The sequence below is a fragment of the Xenia sp. Carnegie-2017 genome, unplaced genomic scaffold, assembly GCF_021976095.1.
Source record: "Xenia sp. Carnegie-2017 unplaced genomic scaffold, XeniaSp_v1 HiC_scaffold_14, whole genome shotgun sequence".
Classification (NCBI taxonomy): Eukaryota; Metazoa; Cnidaria; class Anthozoa; order Malacalcyonacea; family Xeniidae; genus Xenia; species Xenia sp. Carnegie-2017.
Genome location: NW_025813447.1, coordinates 6,254,469 through 6,267,268, shown reverse-complemented (window position 1 = coordinate 6,267,268; position 12,800 = coordinate 6,254,469). Strand labels below are relative to the sequence as shown.

Sequence of the window (12,800 nt, the reverse complement as noted above, 5' to 3'; positions counted from 1 at the left end):
ATCTACAGATTGCATGTAAGTGTATTTGTATTGGTGATATTCGACAGTCATTAGTATTGAAGTTCTAAATTTATTGCTTTTACTCGAAATCACCAAACTTTTCATTTTCTTTGGCGTTTCTTGCGCAACAAATTATAGCGCTATGTGCAAATTTCTTCTTTGGTTTCCTTGTTAGTTTTGTAACGCATCACACAAGTACGTACGCGACCTAGCGAATGCAAATTCATATACTCAAATTTTTGCTATTAAAGTACGGGCGTGTGTCGAAAGCCACTGCAAATACATTTGCACGCGATATGTAGATCGTCTACCAATGTTGTTGCCCGACCAAGTCCAGCAAAACCCTGGAAGAATTTCTAATTAGAGTTCAGCCAATATTTTCATGCTATTATCCCAATGTCTTAATTTGTCTGTCTTGTGAAATGCGGAATTATATATTTAATATGCAGGGCGGATCTAGGGTATGTCAAATCAGTCACGCGACTGATGTTTATAGTTCAAAAATTATTTATCAAATTTAATGATTACAATTTTTTTTATCATAAAATTTTCGTTCTGTAATCGTTTGGATTTCATCATCAAAATTCTGTTTTATGTATGAAAACTTATACAAATACCACCTTAGTAAACAGATCAGTAGATAAAAACATATCTAGAATTATATTTACTGGCTGACTGATAAGCGGGGTGGCTCGACTGGTTCGACCGATAACGGAGTTCAAGAACGCTTATTCAAGCAATTCCATTGGTCAATAGCCAGATCAGTGGACGATCTGGAATAATCTCGACATTCCTGCAAATATATTTCAATGGACAAAAAGTCTGTAGCCATAAGGCGCCATACTATTATTTACTTTATCATAAACAAATGTTTGGGGCTTTTCAGTTTATGATCATTGGTCATTCAATCATTGGACAGTTATACTACACATTGTTTAAGATTTGAGAAAACTAACATTGATTACATGAGAAGCTGTTTACTATAACCTTTGATTTTGAGTCTTTTCTGATCCATGAAGCTTTTTATTTTGACAATTTGACTGGAATGGTATTAAACTGAGTATTTCACATACATGAAATGTTGTCCCATGTCACATATTGTCCCCTTTTCTAACTGAACACCTCATGTAGAGATGTCATGGTGTGTTCATCTACGGCTCATACCAGATTGTTTGCCATAAATTCCAAAGGGCTATTGATGTATGAAAGCATTTTCTATAAAGTAAAAATGTCTTCCTATGTATGCAGATAAACCTTGAAATTTGGCAAAACAGCAAAGTATTTTTTTATGATCACTATGTAATTTTTCTGATGATCATTATAATTTCTAAACTAACTTATTTCAGGTTTACATTTAAACGAGCTTTGATCATATGAAAAGATATTTATCATATCCAGTAAGCATGACACATGAACCAATTTTAACATTCATGTAATTATATGATTAAAGACATGATGGTTACATTCTGTTTGTATAGGCAAATACAATGCTACTAGTGATTGCATATATCACACCTTGCATATACTTACAGAAGATAATAGTGTAGTGAAATGCCTAATAAACATTAATGACATTAAGCTGTCCTTAATTGCATATTTTCACTCTGCTAATTTTTGCTTAATCTTTGACAGAAAAAAATTTTGAGTTTTTTTTCTAAAAAGGTGAATTTGCTGGCACTGTATGTGGAGATGGGTAAAGGGTTACAATAAACTTACATGGTTTGAAGTCTGAGCTTTTCTGCATCTATGAACTGTCCCTTGTAGTACCAAATTTCTAACTTAGCTTATTACATAGAGGTTTGAATGGGGGTCTCTAGGGGGGTCTATGCCTGACAACTTGGTAGAAATTTTTAAAGACAATATCTTAGTTGGAATAGCATTATTGTAAAATAAATTTATGTTCCTAGACATGCTAATGAGACATATATTTGGCATGATAATGAGCCTAAATATTTGGCAAAACATTTAAGTATTGTTCACTTCATTTTTTTTTGAAAAAAACGTAAGCAAAATGTGTTGTTTTTACGTAAAAACGATGCCCACAAAATACATTTTGTATTGCTCTAAAACGCTGAAAATGGCATTTCCAAGGCTCAGAAATTCAAAATTTCCCAGGGGAGAATGCCTCCGACCACCCCAGGTGCGGAGCGCCTCCCGTGTTCCATGACTGATGTTTAAAAATCCTAGATCCCCCCCTGTTAAAATGCTTACTTTATGATGTCACGTCAATTTCGTATATGGAAACTAATTAGGACCGTTGGCAGGCCAGACCAGGGTAAGACTGGGACGAATGTGTAGTGAGTATTTTGAAATGTGTAGTGAGTATTTTAAAATGTGTAGTGAGTATTTTGAAATGTGTAGTGAGTATTTTGAAATGTGTAGTATGATATTGAGTGATGTTTTCTTAGTCTTTGTTATGTTTTTTAGATTATTTTTCTGGTGACCCGTACCGGCCACCTTACCCCGAAACCCCCGAACATTGAAATCGTGTATATTTTCGAAACATTTCATTCCCGATGATGATTTAAGAATAGTGGGAACGTTGAGAAAACAAATATGGTTTCAGTAGTTGGATCTACCTTTGTTCATTGTCAATCAATGAGCATTCTTCATTTTTCGTAGACGTTTCGCGATGGGCGACATCAGTTTTTTCTAGTTAGATAGGGTGGCATTCTGACACCAAGAAGTTTAATCCATGACGATTTTCTTTATAATATTTTTTGAAAGACTAAGGACGATTTAAGGCATGATACAGTCAAACATGAAGTCTGTCATCAAAGAAAAAATAAACGAGTAAGAATTCGTCACTGTACGAAAATGTCATGTCGTCAAATGTTTAGAGTCGTGCCTTGGAATCTGGTTTCAATAATTATTATGCAAAATGCGTAGAAACATCGAGTGTTAGCTTTGTCAGTAACAACTTTCGTATTTCCTTTTTCAAAATCAAATTCTTTTAAAAATCTCTTTCTTGCGAGACAAGTTGCTAATTGAGTTTTACTCGACAAAACCGGTAATTTAAATTTTTGGGATGAGTGAGCTGAGCCCCAGATATATAAGCCGACGCGTAAGACACTGGTTAAGATTCAACAAGTTGCTGGACTCACACTCACTCAGAAACTTGGTCATCCTCGATGATTCGTGATTTATTCAATTGTTCTAATATTAAGGTTTTAGGGTGTCCTGTTATGTAACCCAACTTGTGAACATTGAAACAAGAGATTCGAGAATTCTTCATTGTCTTATGCAAACTGGCTAAAATTGTTTGATCCAATCCAATCATGCATGGAAAATTGGATCTTTTGGCCATTTTTTAATACTATCTACTCCAAACGCAAAGCTGAAAGGCAAGCGACTGGAATGATCAAAACTCGTAGTGTTAAAGATACTGCATATATTCATGTATTGATACGTAATAATTGGTAATATCAGCTAACTTCAATAAAAATTAATGAAGTTGAGCTTGCATGTATGAATATAGCTATATCAGAATACTTTGTAGATTGATTCATGTCAGGCAGTGAAGGTTGGATGATGGAATTGATGTTGTTGGAACACTTAAAGAAAGAAAACGTTATGTTGTTTTTTCTGCAGTTATGATAATTCGATAGCTGACCGTTATTTTTTATCTATTGATTAAACAAAATAACATTGTAACCGTGAGCTTAAGTCATTTTGATAGTAAGAACCAAACGTTTCATTGAAAAGATCACTGCTACTGAGGACGATTCTATAAGCAATGGTGCAAAGTCTTTTGTTTGAAAAATGAAATTTAATTCTTTACACTTAGACAAATAAAGTTTCGTATGGTTTTGTGTCGTCCAACGAACGATTTTATGATCTAGAAGTTTTAAAATGCCATTCAGTCAAAGTGCTACTGTCTCACTAGCCTTAGTATCGTCACCATACTTCCACCTGTCTTTCCAATCAACGAAAAAATCATTCACCATTACTAGACCGAGATTGGACCAAGAACTGTACCTTGGGGGTGGTACTCCACAATTAATAGTCTTAGTGATTGGCGATAAGACACACATCCATTCAATATGACACTTGAGAAACAAATTTGTGAATGACACAACAAGTCATCAATACCCACTGCCTGTGAATTCAGCAAGGTAGTCTTAACAGCTTGCGTCTGTTACAACTTACAACGATCACTCAACTATGTGAATTTTCTATGAACACAAAACGCCTGTCAGGCGTTACTCGTAATAGGCGAGATACTCGAGAACAGTGTTTGGCTGCATACGGCAACGCAATCTGAAATGTGGCAATATATATGTCAATCCTGTTTCAGTTTACCTGCCTTCAGCACCGACCCAAAAAAGATTTTGATTGGTTCAAGAATCTCATGCAAGTCACGTGTGATTTGTGCAATCTCGCAAGGTGACAAGAAAAAACGCATTTTCAAGATCGGACTTTCGTTCATTTGGTAGCCCGAGAAGGAAAGTTTGGGAGATGTAAAAATCGCACAATAAATATGTTGTATACGTTTTTACGAAGGCTGTGAATATGAAACAGATATAATCTGACAAGCAAGTCAGAATAAATTAATTTGTATAACGTCATAAATATATGGGAATGCATTCCATACTAATACAGTTTCCCCGATAGATATCAGCTTTATGTTATATCTTGTTATTACAGATAAAACTCACAAGTCAAATCTCCCGCATAAATTTCTACAAAGCTAGCAATCTTGCTTTCAAAGAGTTCCAACTAAGCACGTCACTATAAAAATAGACAAACATCATATATTTGATTTATAAAATGTTTTGACAAATGTCGACTGTCACTGACACAAAAAAATGAGCATGGTCTTCATATACACCCTATATGTACACATAGTCCCTTTCTAAATAAATGTTTCAATTGAATATTTTCCACGAAATTATATATGCCAATGGCTAGCTTGTAATCAGAGGTTTACTATCTCAAAAATATCGATATTTTATAGTTATCGCCAATAGTTAGTACATGACATAAATTTGTTACTTTTACCCTTTTCAAAACAAAGCACATGAATTTATGAAATTTATATCTTATGCAACAGTGTAACAGAAGGGTTGCAAGTTTCATCTCCAAAGGAAAAGTGTTATTGTTGAACATTCAAACAAGACAAGATAAAATTAAAACCAAACGTAGAAGTCAAAAGGTAACCTTCTAACCAAGACTAGATGAAATTTACTTCAATCATTGACTGTTAGCTAACTCTTTAGAACATGTGTTGTCCTAGCTGGCCAAATAAAAAAGTGTACAAGATAAAAGAATGAAACAGCGTCATTTCAATACAATTCATTTTTCAATTCAGCAATCAGACTTAAAATCCCACTAATAAAATCACACTTATGATATGTCACCTATACGTAACCAGGTTTTACATAATCTTCATTAAAATATGCTATGAGTGACAATTTGGAAAGCAAGTCTTGAAGTAGGTATTCGCTAGAACAATGCACAGAAAATAAGTCAATTCAAGCAATGCTATTTTGATAACCTTATCAATATAAACTTGCGAGCTAAAAAAGTCTCCCGCAAGGGATCATTTGTCCATGCGTTGTTAGCTACTAGCTATGTAATTTAAAAAACTGAAATAATCAAATGCCAATTATCATAAAAATTATCCTAAAAATGTCCTGGTAAGAGCCGTCTTGTCTGAGAAACATCCAGCATATCTGCTAACTTCTTTGACAAAAATACCTTTATTAATTCAATCTGAAAAAAAAATGCAATCAGGAAATGTGAGCCTGATAAGAAACGCTTTAATTGCTATTGCTAGTTGCTCTTGTTTGCGAATTAGATGAAATATCTACGTAAGAAAAATGCCAGCACCACGACAAAGACGTCTTGAATTAGCTAACTACTCTCAAATGTAACTCCTGTAATTTTCCTGATAGTATGAAATAACGCATCATGAAATTTTTTATCATGATTGTTCACGTAGACATTGCGATGTGTTTGACAGTATCAAAAATTTTCATTTTCATGCTGCGTGAAAGAGATTAACAGTTTTTCCCGATAAAATAGGGCAAATTAAATTAATTTTTAGCGTTTGCAAACGAGTGCAAACGTTGAGAGTCTGCTTGACACAAGGATTCCCTAGATGTTTAACTACTATGTCAATGTACGCAAGAACGCCATCTTGAAAGGTGGCAAAAATGAAATCTAGACTATCAACTTTGCAACTGTATATGAACTGAAGGAACGTAGATAATAGGGAAAAATATCGTCAGTTTTGCCACATTTCAAGATATTTAGTAGCAGAGTCAGATATCTAGTACATTGGGTTCCAGGTCAATAGTTGGCTTTACATTGTCGCCATTGGCGTGGCCACAAGGCTATTTAAATTCCAGAACATTATCCTTATTCACGTCTTTAGAAACCTATTGTTTATACAAAGGGAACAAAAAAATCTGCATGGCATGTGTAGCATGCTTAGTAAACGGTCTGACTACACAACTTATCCTATTTCAGAAATAAAAGCGTTTAAAAATTAATCCGACTAACCATCAACAATGACTTCGCAATCACATTTTGTCGAGCCAGCGGTATTCGCTGCAACACATTCGTACAGTCCTTCATCTTCAACTTGAATGTTTTTGATGTCCAATCTGAAAACACTTCCTTTACTGACTATCACGTGACGATTGTTCTTACTGGTCAAAAGACGATTTTCCATAAACCACTGTACGTTTGGTCGTGGTTCACCGCTGACAACAACTTCTAGGCTCACGTCTTTGCCTTGTGAAACTCTATAGTCCTTGAGAGTGACTAAAAATTCCGGCGAGGTGTTCCTAAAAAAATGAGAAATTCTTGAAATCAGAAAACATTTTGAAAATAAACAACATTTTCGAAAAGGACGAAGCTTGATTGAGGGTTAAGATTTGGATATCAAACATAAAAAGCAACCATTCATTTTACTGGCACCAGGCACCAAGAACCTGCATAACTCCTCGTCCCAAAAACTACACATCAACTGCTGTTACAGAAAATTGCACAGATAAGATTATTTGGGGATAAGATACATCGATACATACTAATAATTAGCGAGATGAAAATAAATCTTTGTAAATTTTATCGGAAATTTAGTTTCTGAGTTTTGGACATTCGAATACTTTTATGTGAACAAGGCAAAATTACTTTTAGCTTTGGCATGTTTTAAGAATTCCCATTTGATAAAATGGGAATTTCTTCAAACATGTCAAAGCTAAAAGTATCTCTTTCAGAGAGTATTGCAGGACTCTTTGATCACACATAAAAACTGCCCTATTCCTGACAATTTTGCAACCTGAAAACTATTCAAACCAGACCATGTAGCTTTCCTTACTTTAAAATTTATTCATTTGTTACTATTTGATTTCATAAGAGTCTCAATAAGTTAATTTTTTATTTACCTTACACGCTCTTTTTCATTCTTATTCGTGGAATCGCTTTCCTCGTTATTGTGATTTTGCCTACTCTTTGCCTTATCTTCAACATGCGTTTCTTTATTCGGAGACCCTCGAGATATGCCGTCATTTTTTGCAAAAAGCGTGTCATCCTTTTTCTCTACTCCAAACGTGTTCGAAATATTGGTGGCAAGATCTGAGATTTCCTTTGATGCTTCCACAATTGACTGGTCTGCCTCTTGTTTTCTTGATCTCAGCAAATCAAAAAGTTCAGCATCGCTGCGTGTTCGGGTCATTTTCGGACGCTCAACGTGTCTTGGTGGGGTTTTAACTTTTTCCGTAAACATATCCTCGGTGATGGATTTTTGCTCTCTTCCATTATTGCCATCTCTTCTGCCGATATATAACTTGAATTCTTGATACAACTTGAGTTCTTGTTTTCCTTTGGCTCAATTTCTTCCAAATGAGGGAATTTCGTATGTAAATTTGGCGAATTACAGTCATCCAATTTGACTGGTTTTCCCGTAATTGGTGTCGATGTCAGAAGCTCACCCGATGCAAGTTTCTGTTTCATGTCAGAAAAATTAGAGCGAGATGCGAACGGGATTATTTCTTCAGAGGTCAAACTGTTCGCATGAGATCTTTTCTCCAGGTCTCCATCCCCGCTCGAGAAAGACCGAGAGCGTGGCTTTGAAAGAACTGCGGGTGGATTGAATTGTCCAGTTTGAAATTTCTTCTTTGAACTCCAGAATTTGGCTTCCAAACCGACATCCATATCGTTAAGTGCTTCAACATCGGTGGGTTTGGGTAGGTGAGTCCAAAGCGGTGCTTCGTAGGGGTCAGCTGAGAAACGCCATTGCATTGTGGATTGTCTTGATCTTTCCATAGCCAGATTTTTGTGAAGTTCCTTTGCTGGTCCTTTCATGGGAGGACGGGAAAGATTCAGAATTCCTTGCTCTGCTGCAAGCTCGCGGTTTTTAGGATCGTTGTCATGGTAATCATCGTCAAGAAAATAAGAATCACTGAAAGAGGACACAGAGCTAGCAGCAGGTGAGGACATGCTGCTCCTACTGGCAGACGGGACGCCAGAGTCCACTACATCGGACTCAATGCGCCTGCGCTGCTGTAGGAGATACAAAGAGAGTTCATCATCCATGGTGGGACCAGTAATGCTAGTAGGTTCACCACGTGGGTTGAACTTTAGACCTCTTTTGCTGGTGTCCAGTCTTCGCTCAAATTGGATTCTCTCTCTTTCTGTTTGGGGAAATCTTGCTTTTACCGTAGACCTAGAAATTGATGAGGAGAAATGACAAACATTTCAGTACTTTATGCAACACTTCACGTGAGGTAGTGATCTCTGCCATACCTCCATCTTCTTTTGCGAACAAGATCCAACCATGCAGGCTCTTTAAGAATTGGTTCTTCTGGAAGTTGGGGTTGCTCCCGTATCCAAGAATCAGAAGGCTTCAGTTGGCTTTTGGGTTTGTTTGCCCCACGACTTGAAGCTGTCTTACGCCAGTCCCCAGCGATCTGAAGAATGCAATTCAATAGAAAATTTTCAAAAATTTTTTTTGACACTCAAAGGGACAAGTTTTTTCGGAATAACTTCTGGCTTGGTAAAAAGCATCGTAAAATAAATATTGACCGTGTTTACATCCAAAAAAGCTTAGCAGTAGTGGGAATCAACGAAGGAAGCAGTTCCCTAAAACAACATATAATTTTATTACTTGCAAATCATTACTGCCTTCATTAATGCAGACCTTATGTTGATCCAAGGAGCTTGATTCTTTGTCACCACCGCATTCGTTCTTTTCTGACGCTGTTTTTTTAAAAGTTAAATGCGACCACTCATCACATTTCACACTACTGGAAGAATTTTTCCGTGCAGGAGGAGTTGATGACCAACTGGATGTCTTTACTTCTGGATCAAAATTGGCATCTTCCTCTCCTTCAAAGAGCTTGCCACCATGTACTGTGTTTGTATAGTCTTTTATTGGCTGAGTCTTATATCCAGCATTTCCTGGAGTGGACTTCGATTCGTCAATTTCTGTATTTGATGGTCTTTAAAGATATCAATTAAAACGAAAATGCAGGCATTTTAACTGAATCATATGAGCAAAAGGCAGTTCGTGAATTAAATACATTACGAAAGCGGGATATCTACCTTTCCCAATTTTCATTCAATTCGGATCGATTGGCGTTTATCATGAGCTCCTGTCCATCGATAATATGGCGACGATGGGCACCGGAAACATCTGATTATGAAAAAATTGTGACTATAGCTCTTCAAGATAAACCCTATCTCCGTAATCAGCACACACAAGCGACGTTTTTGCAACAGCGCTGTCAAACCAGATGGTTTATGTGGTGTATAAAACCAACCAGATACCGGCTTACTCTTACTGCTCTCGTTGCAATAATTGCAGTTATGACCATACAAATAGAGAAATACTGACAACTGTGGTCGCAGTAAGGAATCACTTTAGCGACTCAGATGTTGCCATAACATCAGTATGAAATTTCATCATACATACAAGTATTGAATTTTATGCGAACAATAAAATAGTGAAATAAACACCATATGCCTAAAATTCCGGGGGGTTTGATTGGTTGTACAAATTTCTTTATTAATATTGTAACTGCATTCAAGATGAACATACGGTGTTTGTCATTGGTCAAAAATTGCATGTTGACCTTTCACGCCAATGGTTGACAGCAATAAGATTAAAGGAAAAAAAATTTTTTTGATTGCATTTATCAATAGCTATTGTCAAATGATTTGCCAAAACCCTAGCAGGACATTCTACTTTTTACTTCTTCAATAATTTTTATCGTCGAAACATGAATCACGAAGCATTGAAAATATTTCTGTCAGGCAAATTGATGAGTATTTGAACAAGTTTATTATTTTTGTAAAAAGAAAAAGGAGTATAAGAACCTTGTTCTTTCGCAAGAAAGGAGTTACCTTTCGTATTGCTAAGAAAAAATGATGGAAAAATTATTTTGTCATCCAGGAAAAGCTTGTAGCTGCCATTATTGTTTTTGATGCAAACTATATAATTATTTTGAAAAGTTTGAAATGTGTGTATCACTTAAGCGACAAATTTCTGTATAATCTACACTTCAAAACTTCGTATAGTAAAAAGATCACTCCATAGTTCGTTCGTTTGTGCGATTTTACAATCGGCACTCGTTAAGAAGGATTGAAAATAAATTAGTTCCCTACAATCATTCGTTTGTTTGCAATCCTTCTCGATTCGGGCATAAAAAACGTGTGCACTCACCGACTATGAGTTAATTTAGCTATGTGTGTTTAATCAAAAATATTCACAAGGACAAAAAATTGTGCTCAGCATGTGGTGCATTTCTTGTCTCAGTGAATTAATCTTATTGTGTTTATGCAGAACATGTTGTTGCTATGCTATGTTGTTAACTATGTATGAGCTGATACGGTATGCGGGCTTATCCCAAAAAACAGATTATAGTAAAACTCATTTGTAATGTGTATCTAAATAATATTTCGACGCAACAAACTGTGAAATTGTAAAAAAATATTATCATAATTTGAAAAGACAGCTAATTACCATCACTTTTCCCATTGTAGGAATTTTTTTCTTTTTCTGCTTGTTTAAGCTTTCTTTCCGTTCGATTCCACGCTCTTTCCTCGGCGTGCGCCATTTTACGTCGTCAACATTCTTCGGAAAGCTGAAACAATAAGTTATGCGGATTCATTTAGGTTTTTTCCCATCTGGCATCATCTATTGTCAATGTTTGTTTCAATTCTTGTTCCTTCGTCAAGAGTGACGTAAAAAGAGCAACTTTATCTCTTATGCAGGTCTGGGCTTTCACAAGAATTCAACAGAAGGCGAGCTATGTGGCGTTAAAAGTTTAATCAAAGCCTTCCAGTCGATATCCTCATTTGACGTAGACACAGCGAGGTATGCCCAATGGGCAAACATGCAATTCACATCCGCTTTGTAGCCTAATTCTCTCATTCAAACAAACACCCCTGCTTCACTAAAATGGCAGAGGTGAAAAATTCTAGTTGTATATCTATTTCGCTTGACGCTTCACATTTTTGGCGCAACAAATATTATAACGAGCGACTTTTCCTACAACAAAATAGCATTTTGCGTAAAGCAGTTTATCTATGCGGCGAACAACTTAATGTTTGATTCGGCTTGCGGCGACCTTTTCTTTCTAAAATTTTTGACAGTCCGAAATATAAATTAACAACACGTTCATAAATACAGCAAAACATCCACATGCATAGAAATTGTACTGAAATATCTCCCCCCAAACCTGTCAGAAAATAACAGACAGAACATGTTAAAAAGCAGCGGGATAAATGTCTACGAAACGTTCGAATTTCTGCGCCCTACATCACATAGTCATTGAAAGCAGACGCCACTGACATTATTCTTTTCAAACTTTTTATTCATAAAGCAAAAATTATCGTCAAGTGCTGGAGCGTGCAGGCGAAAATATTGTACACATACGCTTCTACAATTACAGCAAAATTTGTAGGAGAGTTTTGACAAATATTTTAATTGGCGTTTAACGCTATAGTTGAGTTACCTTTATAGAATTTCTGTTCTCTATGACAATAGTCTACGCTTGAATCTTGAAAAACATTTTTTCATTACGTTGTTACCAAATAATTTACAACAGCACTGGACCGGCGAAAGAGGGACCTGGTCTTTCGCGAATCACTCACAAGCTCTAAATCCGACCATTTCCCCTGGGGTTGCGATATGCTCTTAATGCCTCCTACGATTTGACGCATACATTATGCATAATTGTGACAATTCATCGCGTGAAAAACTGTACTGCCAATGATTGTGACCAGTCGAATCTGATTCCTCGCAAGTGTCCGAATGTTGTTTGAATACGTTAATGTTGTCAAAATAGAAAACTAGTTTACGACGACGGCGTAGATGATAGGTTGATGAAGAAGCATAAGGAAAATGTCATCGGGAAACAGGTTCGACGCAAGAATTGTGCTCAGTTGTGGTCTTTGTATAAACACAGGCCTTAAACTATGACCTAAATGACCCCCTATCGTCGACAACACCAACTGAACACAAGTTCGATGTGAATGAAAGAAACTAATTCGAGTTTGCTAAATAAATAGCACGATAATCCCATACGCATCAAAAATTGCTCAAAATATTGCGAGAAGTTTTACAATAGGCGAATCCTTTTGAAATCGAATTTCGGAAGACGTGTCAAAGTTAATTATCTACCAAAACTTATTAGGAAGCAATTTTCAACAAAAATATTTTGCGTCTGTTCTCTGCAAGTGTAAAACTGAAGCTAGAAGCAAGGTTTTGTCTTACTAGCGACTGTCGATTTCCAGCAACTGAAACATAAACTTAAAAAATATGTAAAAAGAGTATCCGCATTGTCTAG

At 36.1% G+C, this 12,800-nt stretch overlaps 1 protein-coding gene across 6 annotated transcripts; it reads right to left on the bottom strand.

Moving 5' to 3' along the window:
* Positions 1-4,409: 4,409 nt before the first annotated feature.
* LOC124435455 lies at positions 4,410-12,431 on the bottom strand. 6 transcript variants are annotated; one of them, XM_046985401.1, is made up of 8 exons: positions 11,967-12,431; positions 10,973-11,405; positions 9,553-9,643; positions 9,149-9,449; positions 8,755-8,918; positions 7,395-8,674; positions 6,508-6,794; positions 4,410-4,731 (listed from the first exon to the last, which is right to left on the bottom strand). In XM_046985401.1, exons 2-6 carry the CDS (start codon positions 11,064-11,066, stop codon positions 7,681-7,683), a joined length of 1,644 nt encoding a protein of 547 aa, XP_046841357.1. In that variant the 5' UTR covers positions 11,067-11,405; positions 11,967-12,431; the 3' UTR covers positions 4,410-4,731; positions 6,508-6,794; positions 7,395-7,680. The 6 variants fall into 6 exon arrangements, with proteins under 6 accessions (XP_046841357.1, XP_046841352.1, XP_046841354.1 ...); XM_046985396.1 differs by lacking the exon at positions 4,410-4,731 and adding an exon at positions 5,281-5,715; XM_046985398.1 differs by lacking the exon at positions 4,410-4,731 and adding an exon at positions 5,281-5,715 and having other exon boundaries at positions 10,973-11,258.
* Between the last annotated feature and the right edge of the window lie 369 nt (positions 12,432-12,800).